This window comes from Pipistrellus kuhlii, unplaced genomic scaffold (genome assembly GCF_014108245.1).
Source record: "Pipistrellus kuhlii isolate mPipKuh1 unplaced genomic scaffold, mPipKuh1.p scaffold_m20_p_11, whole genome shotgun sequence".
Classification (NCBI taxonomy): domain Eukaryota; kingdom Metazoa; phylum Chordata; class Mammalia; order Chiroptera; family Vespertilionidae; genus Pipistrellus; species Pipistrellus kuhlii.
In genome coordinates this window covers 47,843,234-47,869,281 of record NW_023425416.1, presented here as the reverse complement: position 1 = coordinate 47,869,281, position 26,048 = coordinate 47,843,234, and the positions used below count along the sequence as shown (strand labels likewise).

The 26,048-nt window shown below is 50.7% G+C and overlaps 2 protein-coding genes across 8 annotated transcripts in view; one reads left to right on the top strand and one right to left on the bottom strand.

The window, feature by feature from the left end:
- Positions 1-3,172: 3,172 nt before the first annotated feature.
- Positions 3,173-25,913, bottom strand: EXOSC7 (exosome component 7). Its single transcript, XM_036432048.2, has 8 exons — positions 25,696-25,913; positions 16,884-16,985; positions 16,495-16,589; positions 9,815-9,980; positions 8,036-8,106; positions 5,508-5,631; positions 4,138-4,293; positions 3,173-3,408 (listed from the first exon to the last, which is right to left on the bottom strand). The coding sequence occupies exons 1-8, from the start codon at positions 25,750-25,752 to the stop codon at positions 3,304-3,306; spliced, it is 876 nt and encodes a 291-aa protein (XP_036287941.1). The 5' UTR covers positions 25,753-25,913; the 3' UTR covers positions 3,173-3,303.
- Positions 25,900-26,048, top strand: part of ZDHHC3 (zinc finger DHHC-type palmitoyltransferase 3) — a 36,572-nt gene continuing 36,423 nt past the window's right edge. For 6 of the 7 annotated variants that reach the window (XM_045579486.1, XM_045579485.1, XM_045579484.1 and 3 more), the window contains exon 1: positions 25,902-26,048. The gene's annotated coding sequence lies outside the window, so the exon portion shown is untranslated. The other variant, XM_036432039.2, reaches the window with a different exon arrangement.

Here is a 26,048-nt window from a genome sequence, read left to right as displayed (position 1 = left end):
AGGGGCAGCAAGCAGCGGTCCTTCAGCCAGAAGATGACCTGGGGTGAACGCTCCTGAGTAACCCAGCCTCCAGGAAATGTCCCTGCACTAACGCATCGCCCCAACCCCCGCCTTTTTTATACCCATTCCCCCCACCCCCTACCCCCCACAGAATCCTCTTCCTAACAAAGCCCAGAGGCAGAGAAATCAGGAGAGAGCTCTAAAAGGCCCATTTTAGCTGTCAAGTTCCTGCTGTTTTTTTCCTCCAAACTGTTGGAAATCTGAGTTATAGACAACACCCTCTGGCCACCCACCCACGTCAGCCCGAACAGCAGGAAAACTTCTGGCCCAACATCGCCCCCACCCCACCCCACCCCACCCTACCCCGCTACCACTCCACCCTACCCCGCACCCACCCCCACCCGCCCGCACAGATGTTTCCTCTCAGCTCACTGGCCCAAGTCAGAGCTGCGGCCGCCCGCCGGGGAGGCCCAGAGCTTCCCACGCTCTCCTCACAGGTGAGTGTCCAGGGTGCGAATCTCCGAGAGCATTGCAAGGGCGGTCGCAGCCTGAGCCAAAACCACAGACAGGACCTGCAGCTCTGGCCTCAGGACCCTGCGGAGGGAAGTCCTGTTCCAGGCCTCGCTGGCCTGGTGGTCAGCCCTTCATTCAACAAGGGCTGCCTCCGCTCTGCCCCTGGCCTTGCGATGAGGTCTCCGGTGAGGCTGTGCCTCTGGCGGTCACTTCCCTGCTGCTCAGGCCCATCGCCCTGCTGCCCGCCTCCGGCCGGGGGTGGGACACTCCCCTCCTCCCGGCAGCCAGGTCCGGAGGAGGTTAGTGTCTCCTGAAGGGACCTTGTTAGAAATAACGGTGCTCTGATGTGTTTCAAGACGGCCCTCTGTCCCTCCTCCTGCACGAGAGGAGTTTTTCTAAAAGTCACTGGCCGCCAGGCTGAGCTCCTGGAGATACACACTCAGAACGTGGGGCCCGATGCCCAGGTTCCCCCGTAGCCGAGCCTCAGGCAGCTCACAGGGGCTCACTTCCCTTCCTGGTTCTGGCCCCAGAGCTTTCAGCCCAGTAAGTGGGCGTCTCTGATTTGCCGGTTGGCCTCTCCCATCTGGGGAGCAGAGGTCTGCCCTGAGCCCTCACTTCTCTCACAGATTGAAGAAGGGCTGTTGCCTTTTCTGTGGCTCCACGTGACTGCTGGGTCCAGCGGTCAGGGGGCTGCCAGCAGCGAATTAGGAACTCCAGACCTCTTTGTGGGGACACTGACCCCCTTTCCAGACATGGCGCTGGCCCGGCACCCCCAGAACCTCCTCCCCCTCTAATCCCCTGGCACATGCCAAGCCAGGTTTTGCCATTATTTTGATGAGTAACCAGTTCCTCCCACGGCAGGAACCGTTATCTCCTGGAGGCCGTGAGGGGAGGGGAGGGGGGCAGAGGTTAACAAGCGTCATCTCGCGAGGCCTCTGACTGATGGCCTTGGCAAGGCAAGTGGCACCGTTTCTTTCAGGAATGCTGCTCCCCTTCAGCTGGGGGCGGGGCTCCGGCCTGCAGGGGCCACACGTTCCTAATGAGCGCCTGGCCTGGAGAGACCCTGCCTGAGGCGGCTCTGTTGCATTTGCAATGTACACTGCTGACCGCTGTCACAGAAGTACATAACAATTAGGAAGAAATAACACAAGAATACACGTTCTCACACTCATGCTGTAAACCTACTTTTGCCCACCCCGCATTTCTCTCCTTCCTTCGTCCTCACTGACTGCTTGGCGGGCGGAGCAGGGGGAAGCGGCTGTACGAGTGGCCACAAAGCCTCACCATCTGTCTCATCTGCCTGATGCCTTCAACACCAGGACCAAAGGCTTAGCACTCGACCGGATCCTAGCTGGCCCCGACCGCTGCCACGCTGTCACAGCCCCCCGGGAGCAGGGAGGAGGGGCAATCCCGGGAAAAACGCTTAAAAATAATGACGCCGTTCTCAACAGGGCTGCGGCTCCAAGTCCCAGTGCGGGCAGCTGCTTCCCTCTGCAGAGGGACAGGCCTACAGAGGAGGTGCCCATGCCAGGCCCCGGAGCAGCCTGCATGGCTTCCACGTGCTCTTCCCGGGGGGCAATCCGTGCCTCGCTCCTTACCCTACTTGTCTAACGGAAATGCAGACCTTTAGTATAAGAATCACACGGCTGACGAAGCAGCGCCTTCTGGTCCTTTAAGATTGACTGGGAGGATCTGACTCCCTGGAGAGAAACAGACTGCTCAGCCCAAGAACAGACTTGATTCCAACACGCGGGAGGCACTCGGAGCCGAGCCGGCTCCGCGGAGCCTGCTGGGGCTGTGGAGAAAGCCCTCCCGCCCCAGAGTACGAAGGCAGGCTGAGTAATCAAGTGACAGCATCTCTAAAGCAGCCTTCTTGGTGCTGACATAACAAGAAAATCTTACAAAACACCAGGGAGTGGCTATAAAACATTAAGCAATTTCACAAGGAGGCTGATAAGGTTGGCTAAGGACCAAAGTGGCCACCAAGACCCTCGCTCTGGGGGGGAGGGGGACAGGAAGCAAGAACTGGGCTTCCCCCGGCCCCGGAGGCGCACCGGCCAGGCGGAAGCCCTGGGCAGACACCTGGGCAGAGTGCCTCTCTCTTCTCCCTGGGAGCTCCACATGCACAAGGCAAATGCACCTTTTTGTGTGATTCTTTTTTTATATATATTTAATTTTATTTTAAAATATATTTTATTGATTTTTTTTTACAGAGAGGAAGAGAGAGGGATAGAGTCAGAAATATCGATCAGCTCCCTCCTGTACACCCCTCATTGGGGATGTTCCCGCAACCAAGGTACATGCCCTTGAGCGGAATCAAACCTGGGACCCTTCAGTCTGCAGGCCGACGATCTATCCACTGAGCCAAACCGGTTAGGGCTTCTGTGATTCTTATACTAAAGGCCCTCCAAGGGGGTACAATTTTCACAAAATATGCACCATAAGCATTTGCTTTCTGCCATTTTTCTCAGGGCCCTCATTCCAGGGTGTTCGTTGCTGTGGGCTCCTGCAGCCGGAGACGAATGAGCCCGTTCGGAAGGCCAGGACCAGACTCTCCCTTCCCGGGAGCACTTCTTGGGATCTGAGGAGATGATGCCAGACTCTTGCAGGCATCACCAAAAGGAACCTGAGCGCTCAAGAACCCAGCCAGACCAAACCAGACCAGAAAATAGACTTTAATTTTACACGTACAAACGTCGCTTTAAATTCATAATAGTTAAGAAAAGTATATACAAACTTCGGCTTAAACAGAGTGAAAAGCAGCACCAGAGTTGGGGGCTGATACGCAGCTCAACCCAGGAATCCGACCTTCTGTCTCTTGGGCCCCAGGCTCTCCTCCTTGTGCAGGATGCTGTGCAGGGAGGCGTGCAGCACCTTGCCCACGCGCTTGCTGGTCTGCAGGGCGAGGAGGGGAGAGAGCACGCGTGAGGCAGGCACGCTGACCCGGGGAAGGCCCCCCTTGCCTGCTGGGAAGCAATGACCTATGGACACGTGTTGCGATGTGGCTACTTAGACAAAAACCACCTGCTCTGGCTAACTGCGTTCCTGGCGGGTCAAATTCAAGTCCTCAAAGACTTGTACAAAGTCGAGGTGGACTGGGAGGGTGAGCAGGACCGGGGTCCTGTGGCTCTGGGCCAGTGGGGAGACAGACACGTCAACCCATGAGCACAGAGCAGCTGGGAAGAGCCGTAATGGCGCTGCAGAGGGTGGAGGAGACCCGAGGGAGCAATCCACCCTGCAGCTGCGAGGACTTCCCACTCCCACTCAGCTCCCTGGAACACTTCTAAACCAGGAAGGGCAGGCGGCCACCCTCAGCCCCTGGCTCCAACTCCCTCATCAAATCACAAATCTTGGGATTCTTGAGTCATAAGTTCAAATTACCAGTTCAACACTCTCCTTTAGAAAGTGAACTTGGGAGCAGAGAGGGGAAGATAAGCAACTGTTACTAGCAGGTTCCTTACCCCACCATCCCACCCCACCATCCTTGGCTAAGTCAGCAGACATCCAGCTCGCACCAGTGGTCCTCGAAGCTCCAAGGGAAGAATCGACGGTGTTACCGAAGTGGCAGGAAGCGGCAGGCACGCCCAGCCGGGCCCAGCGCCTGCCTCAGAACCAGAACCTCACCTCCATCATCTCGAAGATGCTCTCTGGGTCCAGGCTGCCCTTCCCCACTTTCCTCATACACGTCACGACTCCCTGGCTGGTCACGGACACCAGCACGCTGGCCAAGGAGCAGGCCTCCTCCTGAAGAGTAGCGTCCACCACGTGCCGACAGCCAATCTGCAGGCAGGCGGCAGAGCACACGTGGGTGACCCCGCCCAATCCCCGCCCGGCCGTTCCGGGAAGGTACACCTAGAGCAGCAAAGAGCCTGCGCTGCCCATTCAGGATTGAGATTTCTAGATTCTGATCACGTGGAAAATATTTGAAACAATGTTCAACTAATGTATTGCCGGCCACGGTGTGAGCTGTGTAGCAGAAGCATGAAATGGAAATGCGGGGGTGGGGGTGGGGGGGTAGGGAGGGAAGGATTGAACTATAATTCAGTGACCATCCAAGTCATAGGCCACCAAGTGTTCCTGATAGCGGGGCACAGGGAGAAATTCACGTGGGAGGCCATGTGGATGTTCCACTGGTGACAAAGAAGAGAGGAGAGAGGACATGCTGAGGGACACGCTCAAGAATGAGTCAGGCCCTTGCCAGTTTGGCTCCGTGAATAGAGGGTTGGCCTATGGACTGAAGGGTCCCGGATTCGACTCTGGTCAAGGACACATGCCTAGGCTGCAGGAAGCAGTTGATCAATGATTCTCTCTCATCACTGATGTTTCTCTCCCCCCCCCCCCTTCCCCTCTGAAATCACTAAAAATATATTAAAATAAATAAAAACATATTTTAAAAAATGTGTCTGGTGCAGGTGGCTTGGGTCAATCCCAACACTTTACCACACTCCAGGTTTATGAAGTGATTTTCACAGAATTAAACCCGACCCAGTTGGTCTTATTTTGAAACGATGAATCCTGCGTGGAACCAGGGACAGTCTCAGCCGCCAATTCGGGCCTCTGCACATCAGCATCAGCCAGATGTTGGCTCCACAGGCCTCTGCTCGTGTAGAAACCACACCGGGAGCTGCTGCAAACCCTCGTTTGGCAGATGTGGACAGTATTTGCCTTTCAACCACTTATTACTGTCAACCAGCCTGGACCCCACAGAGTTGAGAAAATGAAAGGCAACAGGCCTAACGGTGTCTTGATGAAATGCCTGGTATAGAAGGAGCTTAACAAACTGGCTGCTCTCACTCTGAACCCACTCGTGTGCTCCCAGCACTCCACCTCCTCTTCTCGTTAAGAAGACTGCTCACAGCAGTGGTCTCTGCTATAACCAGCTACTGGATTCGGGTCAAAGCTACCTCTATACGGTTTGTGAAACTATAACTTTTCAGCTCATTAGGTAACCTTAATGGGTGGGGGCTGGAGAAGACCCTCAGGGAAGCTCATACTTTGCACAGGGTGACGATGCAGGGGACGTTCTCCACACTCAGCCGGATGCAGTCATAAGGGTCGTCAGACAGTTCAATGTCCTTTGACCCCTCTTCATCCTCCAGGACACGAACTCTTGGTATCCTGGAAGCAGAAGCACAATTAAGACCCCCACTTCCTGAAGGATCATTTCTTTTTCTTGAGATTGAGCACAGGAGCTGGAATCAGGCATCTCACAGGACAGGGTCATGCTAGGCCTGTACTCCCCATCGTTCCTGTCAAAAGCACACAGGCGACACGGCAGTGCAGAGAGAAAGGAGGTCTTTTTTAAAAATAATGCTTCACCAATCCCATGCCCGGAACGAATTGTGATCCCTACCTCACACCAAGGAACTGCAGATGGAAAGGGGAAAGAGAAAACAATAATGCTTTCAGAAGAAAATCTACGAACATTTTAATGACCTTGGAGTGGACAAAGTGCCTATCATAAAGGGAAAATAGGATAGATTCAACTATGTTATAATTAAAACACACACATTTGTTCATCAAAAGACATCATTTAAAAACTAAAAGATAATGCAGTTGCAAATGTGCACATGTGCATGAGTAAACTGACATATTACATAACGAATTCCTACTAAATACGAGACAGAGAACCCGATTGAAAAGTGGATAAAATACTTGATCAGAGACTTCATAAAAGAGGCTACCAGTTTAAAGTTTTATATGTTAAAAAATAAACGTAAGTGCGTGGGCCACGTGGTTCAGTGGAAGGGCTAAAGAATACATCAGGGACTGGGTCTCTGTCCTTCTAAAGGCCCAGACTGTACAAAAGGTCTCTCCGCATGCCAGGGGGCCCAGTGCTTGTAGGGTCCCCACTCCTTGCTGCCTGCAGGGCTGTTCTTGTTCTGAGGATGAGACCGTGGCCATGCCCACGACGGGTGTCCTCCCAAGCTGGGTTTATCATCCTCCTGCTCACAGTTTGCCTGACACCTCCCCCCTCGCCCAACAGCCTCGGCTGCGTTGACTCCCTTTTTGCCCTGGTGCCCATGGAAACCAGCTGGCTGATGGGGAGTAATTTTTTAGGCTTGAGGTGCAACAGATGGCAACTTCCTTTCCTCTCCAGTGGAGCCAAGCCCAGGCTGCTGCTGCTGGCAGCTGGTACTCGAGCCTCACCGGGGCCACCAGTGCCAGACCCTCGACGGTCTCGGCCAAGCGTCAGCGGCACAGCTCTGCGTGAGGACCCCACAATTTCTGACCTAAATTTGTTTTGGTTTTGTCTTAAATGATGCAGGTGGTCTAAATTCATCAAAGAAAAACTCTAACACAGAGATAAATGTTATATCACCCATAATATGAGCACTGGAAAACTGTCACAATGACAATTTGGGGACATACGGGTATTTCCAGACATACTAAATGTAAGAATTAGCAAAAGTAAAATAAGACAAAGCAAAAACAGGACGGCAGGACTGTGTAGTGGCTGCTTTTCCACAGTAACAAACCTGCATATAGGTTTCTGTGCCGATTTTAATGCCCACGTTGAGACATCAGGTTGTTTTCAATTTCTCACCACTACAAAGCTGCAATAAGCATTTCTCAGATAACATCTTTGCTCACTTAACCAATCACTTCCATAGGCCATTTCCCTAGAAGCTTCCAATCCTCATTCCCTAATACCCAGAATCTCATTCCCACGATGTAAGCTCTCTGTGGGAGGAACACCTCACCCACGTGTCTGTTTTCAAATGCTGCAAACTCTCCTCAAAAAACCCGGTGCAGAGTGGGAGAAAGGCAGTGTAACCAAACAGCCCAGGGGAACGTCATCTCCAAAAAAGCTTAGTGCCTCGTCCCTTGCTAGGCACGCAGCCTATCGGGGAAGCTGAACGTGCTTTTAACGAAAACCAAAAAAAGTCAGGTTGCTACCCCGGTTTTAGGACATGCGTGTGTCCAGGGAAGGGCTCCGTGAGCGCCTGCTGGGTCAGGCCCTGTTCACGGCGCTGGGGGGACAGCAGACCAAACGCACAAGCTGCCCACGTGGAGCTTTGCCCAATAACAGTATTTGGCCAGCTGACCTGGGGTTGGTTTCTTTCTTTTTTTAAAATATGTTCTTATTGATTTGAGAAAGGAAGAGAGGAGAGAGAGACAGAAACATCAATGATTGGCTGCCTCCTGTACGCCTCCTCTTGGGGGGCGAGCCTGTAATCCAGGCATCTGAACCGGCTTCCTCTTGATTCATGGGTCGATGTTTAACCACTGAGCAGCACCAGCTGGTACAGTAGTTGGTTTCAACTTTTTTTTTTTTTTTGCTTCTCTGTAGTTTCCTAATATTTTTCTACACGGTACATGTTTACTTGTGAAAAATAACAGAAACAGATGCACAGATTTCGTTTTAATTGATGGAATCTGTTTTCTGGAGCTTGACATTCAATATCGTTGTTAATGCTAACACCCCTGTTATCTTCCTTCACCTCTGAGCTGCAGGAGAAATTTCCTGTGTCCGCCTGGGTTTTCCACCAGCCCCGGGCATGTGCCCCAGAAGACTCACCTCGTATTGAACAGAGCGGCCTTTACAGCGATGGAGATGGCATCAAACAGATTCCCACCACACTCCAGCAACTAGGGGAGACGGGGGGAGCAGGGGAGAAAAGCAAGTGTCACGTCTTAAGTATGATCCCAAGGAAAGGATACTGCCTCCTAGATGGTGACCACTGATGCCCCAAAGAGCTCCCGATTGCACCACACACGCTACTCTCATCGTTGCTAATGTATGTCGGCTTCCAAACAAGTTAAAAATGATGACCACTGATGCTTCTCCTACTACCAGGTTCCCATTCATTAGTGTAGTTACCTACTGCCTGTCATTATCAACACACATCTGATGCTCAAACAGGTTAACACTTCATGCTGTGAATGAAACATAATAAAACAGAGGTCCCTCATACCATTTTTTGCCCATGAGCAAAAGTGCTGATTGCACTTATGTAAGCTCATGCAGCAGGGAAGCTTACAGCACATTCTTTTATTTATTTTTAATATATATATTTTTTATTGATTTTAGAGAGGAAGGGAGGAGATGGAAACATCAATGATGAGAGAGAACCACTGATTGGCTGCCTCCTGTACGCCCCCTACTGAGGATAAAGCCTGCAACCCCACATGTTGAAAATAACAGAAACAGATGCACAGATTCGGGCATGTGCCCTTGAGCAGAATTGAACCTGGTACCTTGCAGTCCATAGGCCAACGCTCTATTCACTGAGCCAAACCGGTCCCGGTTAGAGCACATTCTTAAGTGGAAGGACACCTTCTGTCCTCATTTAAAAGAAGCCTTGGCCTGAGTTTATGGAATAAACTGGGCTACAGCAAGGAAGAATGGAGAGGAAGTCCCGTGTAGGAAGGAAAGTCGTATAGTCCCATGGTTTTATTCAATCTGTCTCCTCTCTGTCTGAACTGTGAGCTCCCGAGGGCTGGACCCTGCGGGTCTGCTCAGTCCTTTACTCTCAGAGTCCAGCAGAAGCACTGCCCTACAGAAGGAGCCTGCAGATACCATGTGGGAGACAGGCAGGCCGAGCCTGGGCCTTCCACCATGCCCAGTGCAAGTCTCTGATTCCCACCGTCAGCTTTCTGAGCAAACTTCACCTGCAGAGCCCCCCCCCCCCCCTTTCCTCAGGGGCTGCACCTGGGAAGCAAGGGCCCCAGAGCAGGTGGGCTTCAGAGTGTTTCCACGGGAAGATGGCTCAGTGAGATGCCCAGAAGAGGGCAGACACCAGCACCTTTCGGCCCGATCCTTGCTTGGAGGCCTGGCCTAGCACCACTATCCTCAAGCTGAGACCTCTTGGGGTAGTTACTTTACTTCTCTGTGTCTTAGTTCCTGCATTTGTACATGAGGAAAAGAATCGTGCCCACTTGCAGAATATCTGTATGGGATAATTGAAAATGCATGTAAACAGCTCCTCATTCCATGCAGAATGTGCCAGCCTGTCTGAATTCTGCCCATTGACTCTGTCTGGCACCATCTAGAGAGCGTTTCTTATGTTTTCTTCCCTGACAACCTCTGTGGATAATTTTAGGTACAATCATAATATGACTGTTTGTAACTTTATTGTAGGATGGCATTATATGTAGGCTACTTTACTACCCGTGTAATACTTAATAATAATAATAATAATAATAATAATAATAATAATAAAAACTATTACAGGAGACTAATCTTCCCCCAACTACTCTTACCTTGGAAGGTGTAAGCACCCACGTGGAAAGGGAAAAGGCCCTAGGAGGAAAGTAGGCCAACTGGTCTCAGCCGGCACAGCACCGTGATATTTACCAGCACGTCCACATAGAGAACCCAGCAGTGCTCCCGGGGACTAATGCAGAGGGCCTGCAGGTCCACGCTGCTCTTGTTGTTGAATATCCGGTAGAGGGTGTTAGCAATCTCTGTGCCAAGGTCATCACCTCCTCGGCCTTCAAATTCAGGGGTAGCATTGGCTGAACTGCGCAGAAGGTAACAGGAAAGCTGGTGAGTCTTTTCAAACGCAAAGAGCAAACCGGCAAAGCTTTACTCTAGTTGCCCTCTGAAACGATGGGAAGTCACTGGAATGAGGAAAGGATGGCACCTGGCACTTTCCCAGCCTCCGGACAGACACACACACGGAGCCAGACCAGCACCGGCCCCGGGTTTGTTGGTGTGTGTGATGGGCGTTTCCCCTGACTTCTAACCGAAGACAAAGAGGAGAGCAATGGTCAAGTGAACCTCGGCCAGTAATAATGAACTCTCTTATCTTGAAAGTATAACAAGTACCTTCTCTGGCAGGCCGAGGGAGCCGGAGAGCCCAGAGAATCAAACAGTCTGGCTCACAGAAGGGGTATGTTATATCCACCATCCCCAGCTTTCACAGCTTTAGCCTGCGCAACGTACTCTCAGAACAAAAGCCACACAGCGATGGTACAATCACCCTCCTGGATTTGTTGTTGTTGTTGTTTTTGTTAATCCTCATCCGAGAATATTTTTCCCCATTGTTTTTTAGAAAGAGTGGAAAGGAGGGGAGGGAGAGACAGAGAGAAACATTGATGTGAGAAAGAGACAGCGATTGGTTGTCTCCCACATGCATCTCAACCAAGCCAGGGATCAAACTTATAACCCAAGTATGTGCCCTTGACCGAGAATCCAACCTTCAGTGCGTAGGCTGACACTCTAACCACTGAGTAACACTGGCTAGAACTGGAATCTTTCAGAAGATACGTAAGATAGTATGCCAGAGCTATATCATGAACTCTAGGTTATCACTGTACTGAACAGCAGATGAAGTAAGACAGACTGACTGCTGGCAGATTAAATATTAGGTTATCTCTTTTACTTTATTTGCTATTTTTCCAAGAGAAAACCTTTCCCATTCAGGCCTCTTGAATTTTGCACCCAATTACCTCAACACAAGTTGCTATAATTTTAGCCTCCAGTGTTTGAGAGTTAGATTAATAAAGATTTATCCCATCAAAAAAAATCAACAAAGAGTGAAGACACACTAACATTTGCCACCCTAAGCACTACACAAGTGTTTAATAGGAAACTGTGGAGAGTTTTGGCTTAACGAAAACAAACCCTTAATACATCAGTGAGGTAAGTAAACATTCCAGTGACTACTTCACTTAATGAGCAGGGCCCAGGGGGGAGGAAACCAGTTGTTTCCACAAAATCCTAGTGAGGCCCGTGTTCCCCAGCCCGTCTGTGCATCCACACCTCTACTGGAAGGCACCAGCCAGGTGCCAGGCACTGCAGACCCAGAGAGCATGCAAGAAGGCCACCCTAAGTCGGAATTCCAATGAAGTCTGGGGCAGTTCCATTGATAGGGGAGGGAGCAAGCAGCAGGAGTCGGGGTCAGGGAGAACCTCAATCAGTGTTGAGGGTTATAGGAGACCTCAAACCTAAAGATGAGTAGAAGTTGGTCAGGCCACAGGCACAGACAGCGTGCGTGCGTGCGTGTCTGTGTGTGCATGTGTGCGTGTGTGTGTGTGTGTGTGTGTGTTTGTGTGTAAAATGTACCTTTTGGCCCTAACCAGTTTGGCTCAGTGGATAGAGCATTGGCCTGCGGACTGAAAGGTTGTGGGCACATCCCCAGTAGGAGGTATGCAGGAGGCAGCTGGTGGATGTTTCTCTCTCATCAATGTTTCTAACTCTTTATTCCTCTCCCTTCCTCTCTGTAAAAAAATCAGTAAAATATATTTTTTTAAAAAGAAAAGAAATCCCAGAAACTTGTGGATAATTAAAAAAAAGTCCCTTCTGTCTAGTCCATTCTAATATAGATGTAAAATGAATCCTAAAATGACCAGAGTGTACTGTTGTATAATCAGACAGTCTGCCTTTCTAATCAGTCCTCCCTGACCACTACCAGCCAGCAGAACCCCAATTTAAAATCCCTGAGAAACTTCACTGCTGCCATAGCAACCGCGCTGGTCTCTCCCCGCCTCTGCTGGACTCAGGCACTGAGCCATGGAAAAAAAGTTCATTTATGGTGAAATAATCAAGTCACCAGGGACCAAGTTTATTTTGCACAGCCAGCAAAACACAACCTGTTCCTAATTCAAACACTAAGCAGTCAATATTGAGTCCCATCTTTTAAGTATTGAAAACACATCTACATAGATCTCTGTGTAAACAAGTCCAGTCCCAGATGCTTACACTCCAAATATTTCCCTTTCCCTGATTACAGTGGGTCCTATCCTCCCGGGTGTGACTGATTACCCAGAGCGGGGGCAGGGTCTCCTCCACAGCCCGATGGGGGTGTTTACAGAACTTCCAGGCCCAGCTGGCTAAATTAATGGGCCTACAAAACCACACCCCATTGTTTTTTTTGGCACTGGGCTAATTTAAAGTGGAAAATTTTCCCATTTTTAAAGTGTGTGTTTTTTTTCCTTTTCTTAAACATATCTTTTCAGCAGAGCTGGTAGACAGGCAGGAAAGAAAGTTTTGAGGCAGATGAGACCTTAGAAAGCGCCTGGCCATGGAGTGATTCTGGGGAAGAGGCTGGGAAGAGGGAAACTGTTCAGGGTGGGGATGGGGTACAATGAGAAAAGCCAGAGACCCTGTATTCTGACAAAGGATGAAGAGAAGAGGCGCAGCAGGAAAATGAGGGTCCCTCCTCACCACTAGGGGCGCCCAGAGCACAAGGACCCTTTCTGATAGAGCCGGTCAGAAACGCAGACCTGGCAAATCCTCTTAGAGGCCATCTCCAGAGGACCACAAACCAAACGCCCGCAGGGCCAGCCCGGTAACTACAAGCATCTGAACAAAGAGCCAGCCACATGTATCATCATTAACAGGGAGCGATGGAGACTTCAGGCCCTGTCATCCAATAAAGCCTCCACTAGTGGAACAAACACCTGGCAGGTGGGTGGTGGCCTCAGATGGTCAGACTCACTCGCTTTACAAGGAAGGAAACTTAACAACTTTTTTGGAATGTTCACCATGTGCTAGACACCATTCTGAGCACTTTAGATGTATTAACTCATTGAATTCTCACAACGCTAGAGGTTGGCACTGTTACTGACCCCATTTTAGTCACAGAAAGGTTGGGTAACTTGCCCAAGGTCACACACCCAGTGACTGGGGAGCTAAGACCCTAACCCCAGGCAGCCTGGCCTTGTCTGCTGGGCTCCCCTGGACTCTCCCTGAACGTGCTACTTGGCATGCCTGCCTTGTGGCCTAACATCGGTCATGTTAGCCTCCCTCCGGCCTGCCTTGGGCCTCAAAGTAATGAACGGGCACTCTGGTCTTGGGAATTACTACTAGAGCACAAATGTTGTGAGTCAAGGAATGTAGACCAAGGGAGTCCTAAATAAAACCTCTATCGAGTGTAAAATTTAAAGAGAGAGCTAAGCCCCTGCTCAGAGGCATCATAATACATTCTTTCGCGGGGGAGAGTATACACTAAGTTTTGGTGTGTGTTTTTTTGTTTTGTTTTTTTAGCACAAAACCAAGTGCTTTTTATTTTTATATAATAGTTACCCAGACCAATTCAGATCCTTCATAAAGAACCAGCCCTCCAGGGCTGTGGGGAAATCGCTTACTGAGCTGGATAAACTGATAAAATCTTGGGAACGCTGCCCCTCCCAGGTCTCCACCCCTCCTGACTCATCACCTCCACTCTGCTCCTCCCTCAGCACTCTCTCCTGGGCTAACTGGGATAGGCTGGGATCAAGGCCATGGCTACTTGCAGTGGGATTCAGGACACTAGGCCCATTGTTGCTTCCCTTACCACTGACCTAGCCTGCAAACGTGGAGTCTGACTGCCAGGCCAGGCCCAGCCCGGCCCATGGCAGCTGGGTGATTTAGTGGGTACCAGGACTCCTCCAGTCATCTAGCCCGAGCCTCTGTCACGTGCTCATTTCTGAGCCTACTGAAGCTTCCCAGTAAATGGGTTGGGCATAGCAGCACATTCAGAGCTTATCACCTAAGCCCATGTTTGAAGCCCCTGAGACCGTTAACTCATCAACTCTGGAGACTTTCAAAGTATACAGCTTATATAGCTGGCCTCCAATGGCTTCTACAGCTTCCACTCTGCCTGGCCTCACACCCGGCCTTCAGCCAACAGTGCCCCCTTCGGGCAGCACTGAGCAGGTTGGGAACAGATCAAGTGGGTCCACCACCAATTCAGGCACAAAAATTGTGGTTCAACACCAGTGTCAAGCACAAGTGATCACACTGAAAAGTAGTTAAGTCCCAAAGGCAAGTGACACGTGCCAGGCATACTGAAACAAAACATGTGCTCCTCAATAAACACTGAACCCTCTCTGAGAGGCTAAACCACGGTCCCTAAACCCATCAACAGGGTGAAGGACAGCTGAGAAGCAGCTTGATGTATTGCCACCTAGTGGTAACCCAGAGTGACAATTCATTCAGTTCTTACCTTTTGCTAGGCTTTATTTTTAATTTTTATTTTTTTAAATATATTTTATTGATTTTGTACAGAGAGGAAGGGAGAGAGATAGAGAGTTAGAAACATCGATGGGAGAGAGTCATCGATCAGCTGCCTCTTGCACAACCCCTACTGGGAATATGCCTGCAACCAAGGTACATGCCCTTGACCGGAACTTGGGACCCTTCAGTCCCCAAGCCGATGCTCTATCCATTGAGCCAAACCGGTTTCGGCTATTTTTTTTTTTAATTAATTAATTAATTAATTTATTTATTTAAATATATTTTTATTGATTTTGTACAGAGAGGAAGGGAAAGAGATAGAGAGTTAGAAACATCGATGAGCAAGGGTCATCGATCAACTGCCTCTTGCACACCCCCTTCCGGGAATATGCCCGCAACCAAAGTACATGCCCTTGACCGGAATCGAACCCGGGACCCTTCAGTCCACAGGCCAACGCTCTATCCACTGAGCCAAACCAGTTTTGGCTGGTGTTTTTAAATGATCTTAACAGTGTGGAGTGCTGGCCAGGTGTCCTGCAGGATGTCTCCCAATCTGGGTTCATCTGATGCCTTTCTCACGATCAGATATGGGTTTTTGGTAAGATCAGCACGGAGGAGGAGAGTTCTCCTCGCTGCCGCATCCTATCAGGGGTGGGTGACACCCTCACCGCATCACTGAGTCTGAAGGCCGATGCTCTATCCACTGAGCCAAACCGGTTAGGGCCAAGTTCTTATTTAAAAAATGGCCTATTTTCAGGCACCATCTAACAAAGGCCTGAGCAGGAAGTGAGAAGGCCTGGTCGGCTCCGGGTCCAGTGAGAGTGCTGCCAGGCTTCCCTGGCACAGAGCTTTGCTCCACGGGCACGTGGCGAGGGTCAGAGCAGCGGGGGGACTAGTGTCCTCTACCCCAGACTCCTGCATTCCAAGTACACCCACGGGAGAAGAATGAGTTAGCAGAAAAGCACTCTGTCTTCTGAGACCCCTCTAGCTCTGGGAATTAATAATTAAAACCCGGAAGCAGCTGGTAAGTACTTGTCAAACTGGGCTCAGATGGGCAGGAAAGGACCAGCTATTTCTCCGCGCTGGGTAAGAATTCAGTGTCAGCCGTGAGCCTCCGGCAGAGGCCCCATCCCCGGGGCCTGGGGAAGAGGACAGCACCCCCATTGCTGGGCAGAATGCAGGGGCTTGTCTGTTATGTAATTTAGAGTTGCTCCCTGCAGACCCAAAGGAGGTTCTGAGAGAAGTGGCGGCCAGTGGCGCTTGGTAATCTCTCCCTTCTCTGTAGGAAAACGGGGCTTTATGAATCCCTGATGGTACTCTCCCTGCTGGGCTGATCGCACTATCTGAGCCACTTAAAGATCTACAGTGTGCCACCTGAGACCATCCATCTTGAGAAAGAGATTCAGAGATTGGGAACCGGAGCTTCTAGGCCTGTCGGGGTTCATCTGAGATTTACAAAGGGGGAAGGAGACCAGTGGGGGGCATGCAGGAGGCAGCGGATCCATGGTTCTCGCTCATCATTGATGTTTCTCTCCCTCTCTCTCTGATATCAATAAAAATATTTAAAAGAAGAAGAAAACCAGCATGAGGCTGGCTGACGGGTCTGCCCTTCCCAGCACCCACACTGCCTGCCTCGCTGCCACAGCCTGGGCCTGTCAGGCTGCTTGGCTGGCCCTAGTCCTTGCTCTGCCAAGCTAGTCATGAGAAGTTTTCTGGAAAGCTAGAGCAGAGAGGGAAACAGGGCATTTTAGACCAAATGATCCTTATCATCTGCGTCTGATATTTTTCAAAACATCCATCATTTCATGTGACTCTCATAACCACCCTGAGCTGGGCTGCCTGGAGCCACCCTCCTTTCAGACAGGGAAAATGAGGCCTGGCGAGGGCTAGGTGGCCAGCGCAAGGGCAGAACTTGACCCCCACATCTCCTTCCCATATCTCAGTGCCTGGCACACAGGAGGAACTCAGTAAATACCTGCTGGCTGGCTGAATGACAAAATAAAAGAGGATTAACAGGAAAACAGAAGTTCATCCTCTGAATCTTCATCTTTCAAATTGGTTTTCTTTAAAAAAAGCACCTGCGTTATACTGACCAGTCAACAAAGAACTCCAAGTAACCTTCGTTTGGCTTCTCCAGCTTGGGCGTCCCCATCTCTGCTTTCACTCCCACCAAGATGTCCGTGTGACCCTGCAGACACATAAAGGAGGGTCCTCACTCCGGGCAGGCAGGCAGGCCCCCCAACCACCTCCCTCCTCTCCCAGCCGCACACCCCAAGGAGTACTGGGCTTGGAAAGAGACCCTTTGGGACGATGAGGCGTCCTTCAGATCTAGACAGGCCCCACCCAGACGGAGTTTGGCTTGGGTCTTGGAACTTCCCCGAACGATCTGTGTGGCAAAAGCCTGGAGGGGCCTGCTGCCGCTCCCCTGGGCCCTGCCCATTCCTCCAGCTAGGCATGGGTGGACCGTGGCCACAGCACTCACCAGCTTGACCCTGGCAGACCCACTGGTGTTGGACACCACGTCGGTTTCCACCTCGACACATCGGTAGTCCTCACATCCACGGCCGTCCACTCGAAGGTCTTCCTGCGTGCAACAACCACAATCCGCAGGCTGTGACCCCACCCCAACAAGAGGCCCCAGGCAATTCGCCCCCTTTCGTTCCCCTAGGGGAATGTGCAGCGCATCTTTCTTAGGGAATCGGCCCTTTGTCAGCCCTGATGCCCAAGATGGGTTTCAGAGTGGGCCAGTGGCGCTTGTCCCTTACCCTCTTTACTTCTTCCATCCCTTACTAGGTCAGTGTTAGCTCACGGGCGTCTTTTATAGCTACAGCCAATACTGCCATCAGTCATCGTGTAGCTCCAGATTTGGCCACTGGGAGCTCCTCTGGGTGGGTTCCTGCCTTCTTTCAACGTGTCTCCAACCTTTTCTGAGCACTTCTTTGTTTCCCAACAACATAAGACGTCCCGGGCTCTTGTATTTTCCCAGCCTCTGCCCCTGCTCCTGCACCAGAATCAGCCCTTTCTCCAGGAAGCCCTGGTTACTTTTATTGGAGAAAAACCAGGATCTGAGTGTTAAGTCGGTTCATTGCTGCAGGGGGATCACTGCTTCTAGAGCTTCCCAGCTACAGAGCAACAAAACAGGTATGTACACGAACCCATGCACTCACAAACACACACCCCTGTCTTTATTTCTGTCTATCACATATCTCTTAAAAAGCCACGTTCTCACACTGACCATTGTTCCTAACCTCCTCCTTGTCCTAGGTGTAACTTCTCTCTCAGACGGGGAGAAACCTGGCTTTCATGATCTACAATGCGTTTCGGTGTTGGTAAAATCTTAGTATACACATAGTTTCAGATGTACTAACAGAACAGTATTGTACAGAGTTCTTTTTTGTCATTAGCCCATGGTACCCACTCAAAACACTGTTTTCCAATTATCTCCCCCATCCTTACATGCAGCCCTATTACGCCTTTGTAGCAGTCTGTGCTCCAGTCTGGGTCCCCCACATCCTGGTTACTTTTAATTACTTATTTACTTTTGGGGGATGTGGATTATCACCATTGCTCTGGGAGTCAAAGCTTTCAGAAAAGGTGTGCTCAGAGATATGTCACTCCCAACTCATCCCTTTCCCCTTTCCCACCCCACCAGGCAGGAAGCCAATCTCTTTACTTCCTGGGCCATCTTATCTGTATTTCCTTTGCACAATGAGCTGGCACATGAATACTGTAAATATCCCCTCCTTATGTAGGGTGGTGGCTCACTACTGGTACTCGTACACTTTCTTTTCTTTTTCATTGATTTCAGAGAGGAAGGGAGAGGGAGGGAGAGACACATCAGTGATGAAAGAGAATCATTGATCGGCTATCCTGCATGCCCTCCCACTGGGGATCAAGCTGCAGCCCTGGCACGTGCCCTTGACCGGAATCGAACCCGGGACCCTTCAGGCCGATGCTGTATCCACTGAGCCAAACCGATTAGGGCTACACTTTGTTTCTTTTTAACATTTTATTTATTTTTAAAAAATATATTTTTATTGATTTCAGAGAGGAAGGGAGAGGGAGACAGATAGGTCAATGACGAGAATCATTGATTGGCTGCCTTCTACTGGGGATTGAGCCCACAACCCATGCATATGCCCTTGCCCAGAATCGAACCTGGGACCCTTCAGCCCATAGGCTGGTGCTCTATCCACTGAGCCAAACAGGCTATTGCTAACACTTCACAAATGCAGGAAATCCACTCCTTGTCAGCTTATAGAGATCCTTCTTGTTCTTTGTAAACACTTTGAAAGCAGTTTATTTTTCCCCCCAGAAAAGGAATCTTTAGAATCAGATTCTCAAAGGGGTTAATGCTCCTCCAAACACTAATACAGTCCTGAAGCGTGTTAACTGTCAGAAGCTTATATTTAACCTACCTGACTAACTGCACGTGACTTTTTTATCTTAGAAATCTATAATAATTAGAGGGTAATATGCTAATGAGACCGGACATCCTTCTGGACAAAGCCGGGGTGGCAGAGGGAAGCCAGCGCCGGCAGCCGGGGGAAGAAAGGCATCCTCTTGCACCAATTTCGTGCATCGGGCCTCTAGTTAAAACATAAACAGGCAAAACACTGCGTGCTCCCACCACACAGAACCAACTACTACCATCAGTCATGTGTGTTTCAGCTTTTTTTTACTCTCTCAACTCCTGCAAGCTCCTCCTCTTCCTGCAGTCCCCTCCCTGAAGGCAATCCCTAACTGAGTCTGGGGAGAAGCAGACCTAAAAAGTAACAGAATTTCAAGTCTGGAAGAATGAGCCTCTGGGGAGAACTCAAAACCATGTAACTGTCTCTTAGCCACCCAACCACAGAACCCAGGCTTTCTGGGTCAATCTCCGACTCCCCTGTTTGCCACCCCCCCCGCCCCCATGAGCCCGCTGGAAAGGGCAAACCTGGCCCAGAAACATCAGGTACACGGGGTCCTCCACAGGCTGCAGGCCTGGTACAACCGTGAGCGATCACTAGGAGCATTACTCCCGGGTTCCAGGCCTGGTCCTGCCACTAACTAGCTGCTTGACCTCTAGGTAGGACAAGTCCCTTCCCCCTATGGACTAGTTTCCTCATTTACAAGAGAGGAGGTTGCAGTAAATGGCCTCACAGGTGCTTCCCTGATTTTACAGATCTATAAATCAAAACAGCCACAATTGTTTGCAAAAACTAATAGTAACTATTTTTTTTTAAATAATCCTCACCTGAGGATATCTTCCCATTGATTTTTAGAGAGAGTAAAAGAGAGAGAAGGACAGAGAGAAGCATCGATGTGAAACCCATCAACTGGTTGCCTCCCGTGGGAGCCTGGAACCAGGGCCTGGGCCTGGGCTGGGGAGGAACCTGCAATTAAGGTACGTGTTCTTGACCGGAATCGAACCCAGGACCCTTCAGTTCACAGGCTGATGCTCTATTCACTGAGCCACACCGGGCAATAGTAACTACTATTTAATGTGCATCTGTTATATATGAGCTAATGCTCTAGACACACTCCACAGTTAACACATTGAGTCCATTATGCAAACAGTAAAATGGTTGAAAGATGCTAAATGGCTGGCCGGGGTCTCACAGCCATAAGTAGCACTTTAATTCCCAGCCAGAGCTCGTCACAACTCCACACCCCCGCCTGCATTCTGAAGGGTCTCTAAGGTGCAGCAGGACCCCACAGGCCGCCCTCACTGGAGAACTGGCTGGTCAGACCAGTTCTGAAAGTGAGGAGACCTCAAGCTACAGGGCTTCCCACTGCTGCTTTAAAATACCACTCACTCCGGGGAGATCTGGCCACACCCCTGGGAGGTAACAACCCACATACTTGTTCCAGGAAGGGTTGGGGAGTGTGTGTGTGTGGGGGGGGGGGGGGGGGGGAGTAAAAAACTTGGGCCTGGCCAGATCTTGCCTTTGCAGCCTTCGAATTACATCTGCCCCAGGGAAATGCTCAGTGGAAAAGGTTCAAGTTACAAGAGGCAAATAAAAAGCTACAAATTTTCCTTTCAAAGGATACATCAACTACAAATTTTTTTTTTTCATAGAAAAAAGCACTCAAAAGAATAGAACAAGGTCAAACCTAAAATACCAAACAAACTAGTCCATGAATCACTGCACCCAGGGCAACTTTAAAAGAAAGTCATTTTCCTCCTAAAAGACAGGAAATCATCCAAACCTTCGCAGCCGGCTCATGGCCTGACACCCGACCACGATTTCCATTCCCCTGCAGTCCTCAGGAGCCAGGGGGCGCATCCATGTGCGAACACTTAAGGACAGGGGCTGCCGGGAAGTGAGGCTTCGTGTAAATACCGACAGGGATGTCAACACATGATGGGCCGCACTTTGGGGAGCCCTGTCCTTCTCAGCAAGGGACTAACCACCTTTTTAGATAAAGGGCTTCTGGGTGCTGGGATGGCCCCGGTGACTTTTAGTTTGTTACCTAGGGGATCATGGCAGCTCTGCTGGTTGGGTGTGGTGTGGAGTCACCTCCAATCTGTATTTATTTATTTATTTATTTATTTATTTACATTTTAAAAGATTTTTTTTATAGAGAGGAAGAGTTAGAAACATCGATCAGATGCCTCCTGCACACTCCCCACTGGGGATGTACATGCCCTTGACAGGAATCGAACCTGAGAACCCTTCAGTCCGCAGGCCGATGCTCTATCCACTGAGCCAAACCGGTCAGGGCCCATTCTGCATTTAATTCTCTGCTGTCACATACCAGCTCTGCGACCTGGAGCAAGTTCCTCAACAGCTCTGAGTCTGTCTCTTCACCTAGAAAGCAGGACTAACCCTGACCTTACAGAGTTTTGGGAGAACGTGAAAACCCCAAATCATTTTCAGCACAGCCCATCAGCAGCTCCCTTCTCCGGCTTCTGGGGGAAGGGATCAGCTCACCGAATCCTCAGCCAGCCCTGCAGAGAGCTACAGACCGGGATATTGAGCTGAGGTACCACAATCTTCTGTTTGTGACCAAGTGGACGGACATGTGACTCAGCCCAGGGTTGCTTTACCCAGGTCACCCAGTCCTGTTTCTCCTTAATAGAAGCCGACAAGCCAGCTCTGCTAATCCAACACCCTTGGGAAGGTTTCAAGCTCGAGGTCCCCTGAGGTGAGGATGCCCCGAACGCCCTTGCTTTGACTTGTCCAATACCCCGGAGCTTGCTCGAGAACTGAGCCTAGAACGCCTCCCCCATTGGAACACAACACACTTAGGAAAGGGATCATGACGGGCCGGCGTTGCAGGCCCAGGCCCAAGGCACGGTGGGCAAAACTAGATACTGATCTTCTTTTCCTGTGCCAAGCCTGAGTAGCGCCCCTCCATCCTTTGAAAGGATGTGGTACCCTTCACCTTGGGGAGTGCCCGGCACAGCCTTCGTGTGCCAGGGGCCTGTACATGGAAATGGCACAGGGCTCAAAATCCAGTGCCCTGCACGGCGCCTGCACAGCTGAGTTCTGACTGCTCCGCCTCACAGATGAAGATCAGGCCCTGTTCTCCTTCTGTGCTGCAAACCCCCCTCATTACCCCCCACCCCAAAACCCCACAATGCTCCCAGTTAAAGCTGGAGCCACAGAAAAGAAGCTAAAACTATCAGTTGAGCTACACTTACTTTCAACTGCCAAGAAAAATTCAAAGAAATGGCTTTGCCGGGACCCCAAGAGGCATGCTTCTTGTTGGAGCTAATCATTGGCCGTGGCCTGCTCTGAGCCTCTGATATCATATGTACCGAACAAAAGTGGGGAGAGGGGACTTAACAGAAATCAATCAAATCATATATTAAAATATTGATCTATCAACCTTTCCATTGGCCCTGCCTCACCTCCTCAGATCCATTCTCCATCCTTCCCTGCCTTAATCCGTGCTCCAGGTGGACTCCCTCAAAACTGCATCACCTGGACTCCCTCTGCTGATTTCTGGTTGAGTTTAGCCAATGGAAGTTACCAAAGGAAAACAGATTGCCCCCCCTAACCCCCGCTCCCGGGGCCACATTTGTGACAGTGCTTGCATTTATTATTATTATTTTTATTGACAGTGCTTGGATCTACCAGAGCTGCTGGCAGCTCTTCCTGGTATCATTGGGATCTGGTAACACTATTTCCTTCTTGGGCCCCTTTGACCTAGAGGTGGTCACTACGCCCCATGGTCACTGGTCTTTGGGCTCTTCAACATCTCTTGTTGATTCCCTGAAATACACCCACATTGTCATAAAGTCTCCTGAATTACCCGGATTAAACTCCGTTTTCTGCCAGAGCCTAAAATGATTCATCTTCCTGTCCACAAATTGCTCACTCCCCTCCCCACCTCCTCCCACAGTGGCCATGTCTGAGCCTAATGATTCTGTCCAGCAACGAGTCTGGAACTAAACTAGAAAGACTTGTTTCTTACAGAGGGAACTGTAACCCCAGGAGCTGGGAGGTAACCACAAGAAACAGAAAGCCAACACAAAGACTGTAAAGAAACTCAGAGACGCAATATGGCTCTAGCAGCAAAGGCATCTGGGAAATGTTGGGCTCTTAACTCTTTGTAGCCTCAGGACTGACTACCCAGGAAACTGGAACGCTGCCCAAAGGTAAAGGTCATGCCCCCAGAAGGAGATTAATGAATGTTACAGTGTGATGACTGCCTGATGTTATGTTACCTTTGAAATACATTGTTTTTCCTGGTGGTCTACAGGATTAACCACCATATGGTTTTACTATTCACCCCTATAAGAAAAACAAAACAAAACACAAGGCCCTGTCCCGGAAGGGGGTGGATTTATTCCGGGCCTGCCACCACTGGGAGCAGCTACTCTGCAGTGGGAGTTTCTCCTATTAAAGCTCTTATGAATTTGAATAAAGCCACACACCAGATCTTCAGAATCGATCCTGAATTTACACTTCTGGGGCTTTCGTTAAACAGAGAGAAGAGAACACGGCAAAACCATTAAAAACAGCAGAGACAAATAAGGGAAAGTCCGAAGATTCAACTGCCCTTGCATGTTTGAAGAAACAGCCTTCTCATAGATCTACTCTTCTTGCTTGAGCCAGTTTGTTCGTTAACATCATTATCAACTGACTCCTCAACACACACTATGAGGTTACTTTCAACTGCTTCTAATTACCACCAAACCAAGACGAAATATCCCAGAAATGTGACAGAATCAAAGGCTGAGGGCAAGGGATGCCAGAAGCTGAAACTAACCAAACAGGACCAAAGGTGGAAAATAAAACACAAAAAGACTGGGTCTTCAGAGACAAGAACAGGATTCCTGCGAGGCACTGCTTAAGGCAGCATTGCTGACACGCAGGAACCAACTACCAAACGTTGTGGTGATGTTAGAACTGAGCCCGTGAGATCTGTGGTAGGCTCGCTCACCCACAGTATAAATGCACAACAAACGGTGTAAATTCTGTTTTGCTCCTCCAAGAATTCCATCTTGCTGCTCCATAAGCAGGGCCAATCTGTGGGAAATGTTAATAATCCTTACAAAGCGGTTTATTTGGTCATTTCAGTCTGCATGGCTCTGTGACAGATACAATCTCGGCCTTCATACGTCCATGGTACTGGTCAGAGGTTTAATTTAAAAACTGAAAACTCTGTCCAACTCATTGCCCTTTAAGGACTACCTTACTCCATCAATGTTACCAAGTGTCTACCTACCAAGTGCTGGACACTGGCTAGGGCCTTAAAGGTATATACATACAAGCGAATTATTAACTGCCAAGATGTGACCCCAGGAAGTGGGAGGTAACCAGTCTTTCTACCACAAGGCCTGAGAAACAGAAAGCCAACTGCTCGCAGTGGCGAAGCCTCTAAGACCCCTAGGATCAAGCTTCTGGTCACCACTGCAACCTCATCTTCCACCAGTACCCTCAGTGAGCAGACTCACCATCCTTTCCTTTCGAAAGGCTCAAGCTTACTCAATTCTTTTTAAAAAAATATATATTTTATTGATTTTTTACAGAGAGGAAGGGAGAGAGATAGAGAGCTAGAAAAGTCGATGAGAGAGAAACATCGACCAGCTGCCTCTTGCACACCCCCTACCGGGGATGTGCCCGCAACCAAGGTACATGCCCTTGACCGAATCGAACCCGAGACCTTTCGGGACGCTCTACCACTGAGCCAAACCGGTTTTGGCAGCTTACTCAACTCTTGGTCGTGCTGAGAGCTCAGCTCAAATGTTATTTCCTTAGGGAAGCCTCCTCTGACTTCCCAGACTAGGCAGGACCTTTTTTCCTTCGAGGCACTCGGTAAAATGTTACATGTAAATGCACAAACTGATCTGTAATTTCAATAGCACGGGTGTTATACAAGGGCAGGCTATTTCCTAGCCTCCACTCTAGCTCAGTCCTAAGCGGAATGAATGAACTACCGAGTCCTGGAGATACACGGAAGGGCACTCAACACGGATTTAGGAGAGCAATTCCACCTCCTTGGGGGAAGGCTTCAGAGCATTACAGCCCCCAATATCCCTTAGTTCTTTTGACTCCCACCAACTATAGCATCCCCTTGATATATGCCTTATATTCCATTGCCTTTATTTTATATTCCTCTTTGAACTAATAAAGGAATCAAAAGGCTGAGGTTAAAGGGACGCCAGGAGAGCTGAAATTGACCACACTGAACCAAAAGTGAAAAGTAAAATACAAAACGATGAGGTCTAGACAGGATTCTGGCTAGGATGTGGGGAGACGTCTCCCATCTGGGGAGGTTACAGACAAGAAGGCCACACTCGGCTTCCCCCGCTGGCCCATAACCACGCCTGGCATCCTCCGGCTCCGGGTCTGGCGAGGCCAAAACCCGGAGTGAGGAGGGCGCGCAGACGAGCTCAGTGTAGCTCCAGCTGCCTCTGGGGATCTACTTCAGTGGCGCACGGGAAGCCGCCAGCGCTGTGCTGCCGGCCGGGCGGCCGCTTTCTAAACACCTTCCCCTTTATTTCTAAGTCGATGTACATTGTCAAAGCGCCTTCACCCCCGGTGCCTTCTTTCTTCCCGCGACTCCCCACCGCTCGGGGCGGATTGCGGACCAAAGCCCACACCCGCCGGAGAGCGCCCCGCGTGGGCTGGCGAGGCGGCTCCCCCGCGAAAGCCTCGGGGGCTGGGCCTCCAGCTCCCGAACCCGGCAGACCCGAAGGCGGCCAGCACGCCTTCAGCCCTAAATGGACGTTCGCCGCCCGCTCCTCAGCTCGCCCGCGCCGCCGGCTTCAGGGAAGCCCAGACCCGCCGATCCACCCGGGCGAACCCAGGGCCAGGGCCCCCGGCGGCCGTCGCCCGCGCCGCCGCGGCAGCTACCTGCACGCCGTGCACGATGTACACCTTCTCCGCCTCGCTCAGCGACACGGACGCCATGCCGCCCCGAGCCCTTGCGTCATCAGGCCGCGCCGACCGCGCCCCCGGTCACGTCATCAGCCCGCGCGGCGGCCGCCCCTGTAGGCGCCACCGCCGGAGCCGGGAGCTCCATGGGCTTCTCCTGTGCGCCGCCGGGTGTCTGGCCGAGTCCAGGGAGCCGCGGCGCCTCGTGCCCGGGAGCCATCGCTGCGGCCCGAGGCCGGGTCCCGGGTCGGGGACTGCAGGGGGAGGCGGCGGCGGCGGCGGCGGGAGCCTCCCCGGGGGCCTGGGACTGGGGAACTGCCTCCGACTTCACG

Bases quoted from the DNA above. Each gene is read 5' to 3' on its own strand.
- EXOSC7 (XM_036432048.2), bottom strand. From the start codon at position 25,752: ATGGCGTCCGTGTCGCTGAGCGAGGCGGAGAAGGTGTACATCGTGCAC. The intron at 16,590-16,883 runs GTGAGTGCTGTG...ATGTGTCTGCAG, and splicing joins GGTCTGCCAGGGTCAAGCTG to GGTCACACGGACATCTTGGT. The intron at 9,981-16,494 runs GTCAGTATAACG...CCTTCTGCGCAG, and splicing joins TTGGAGTTCTTTGTTGACTG to TTCAGCCAATGCTACCCCTG.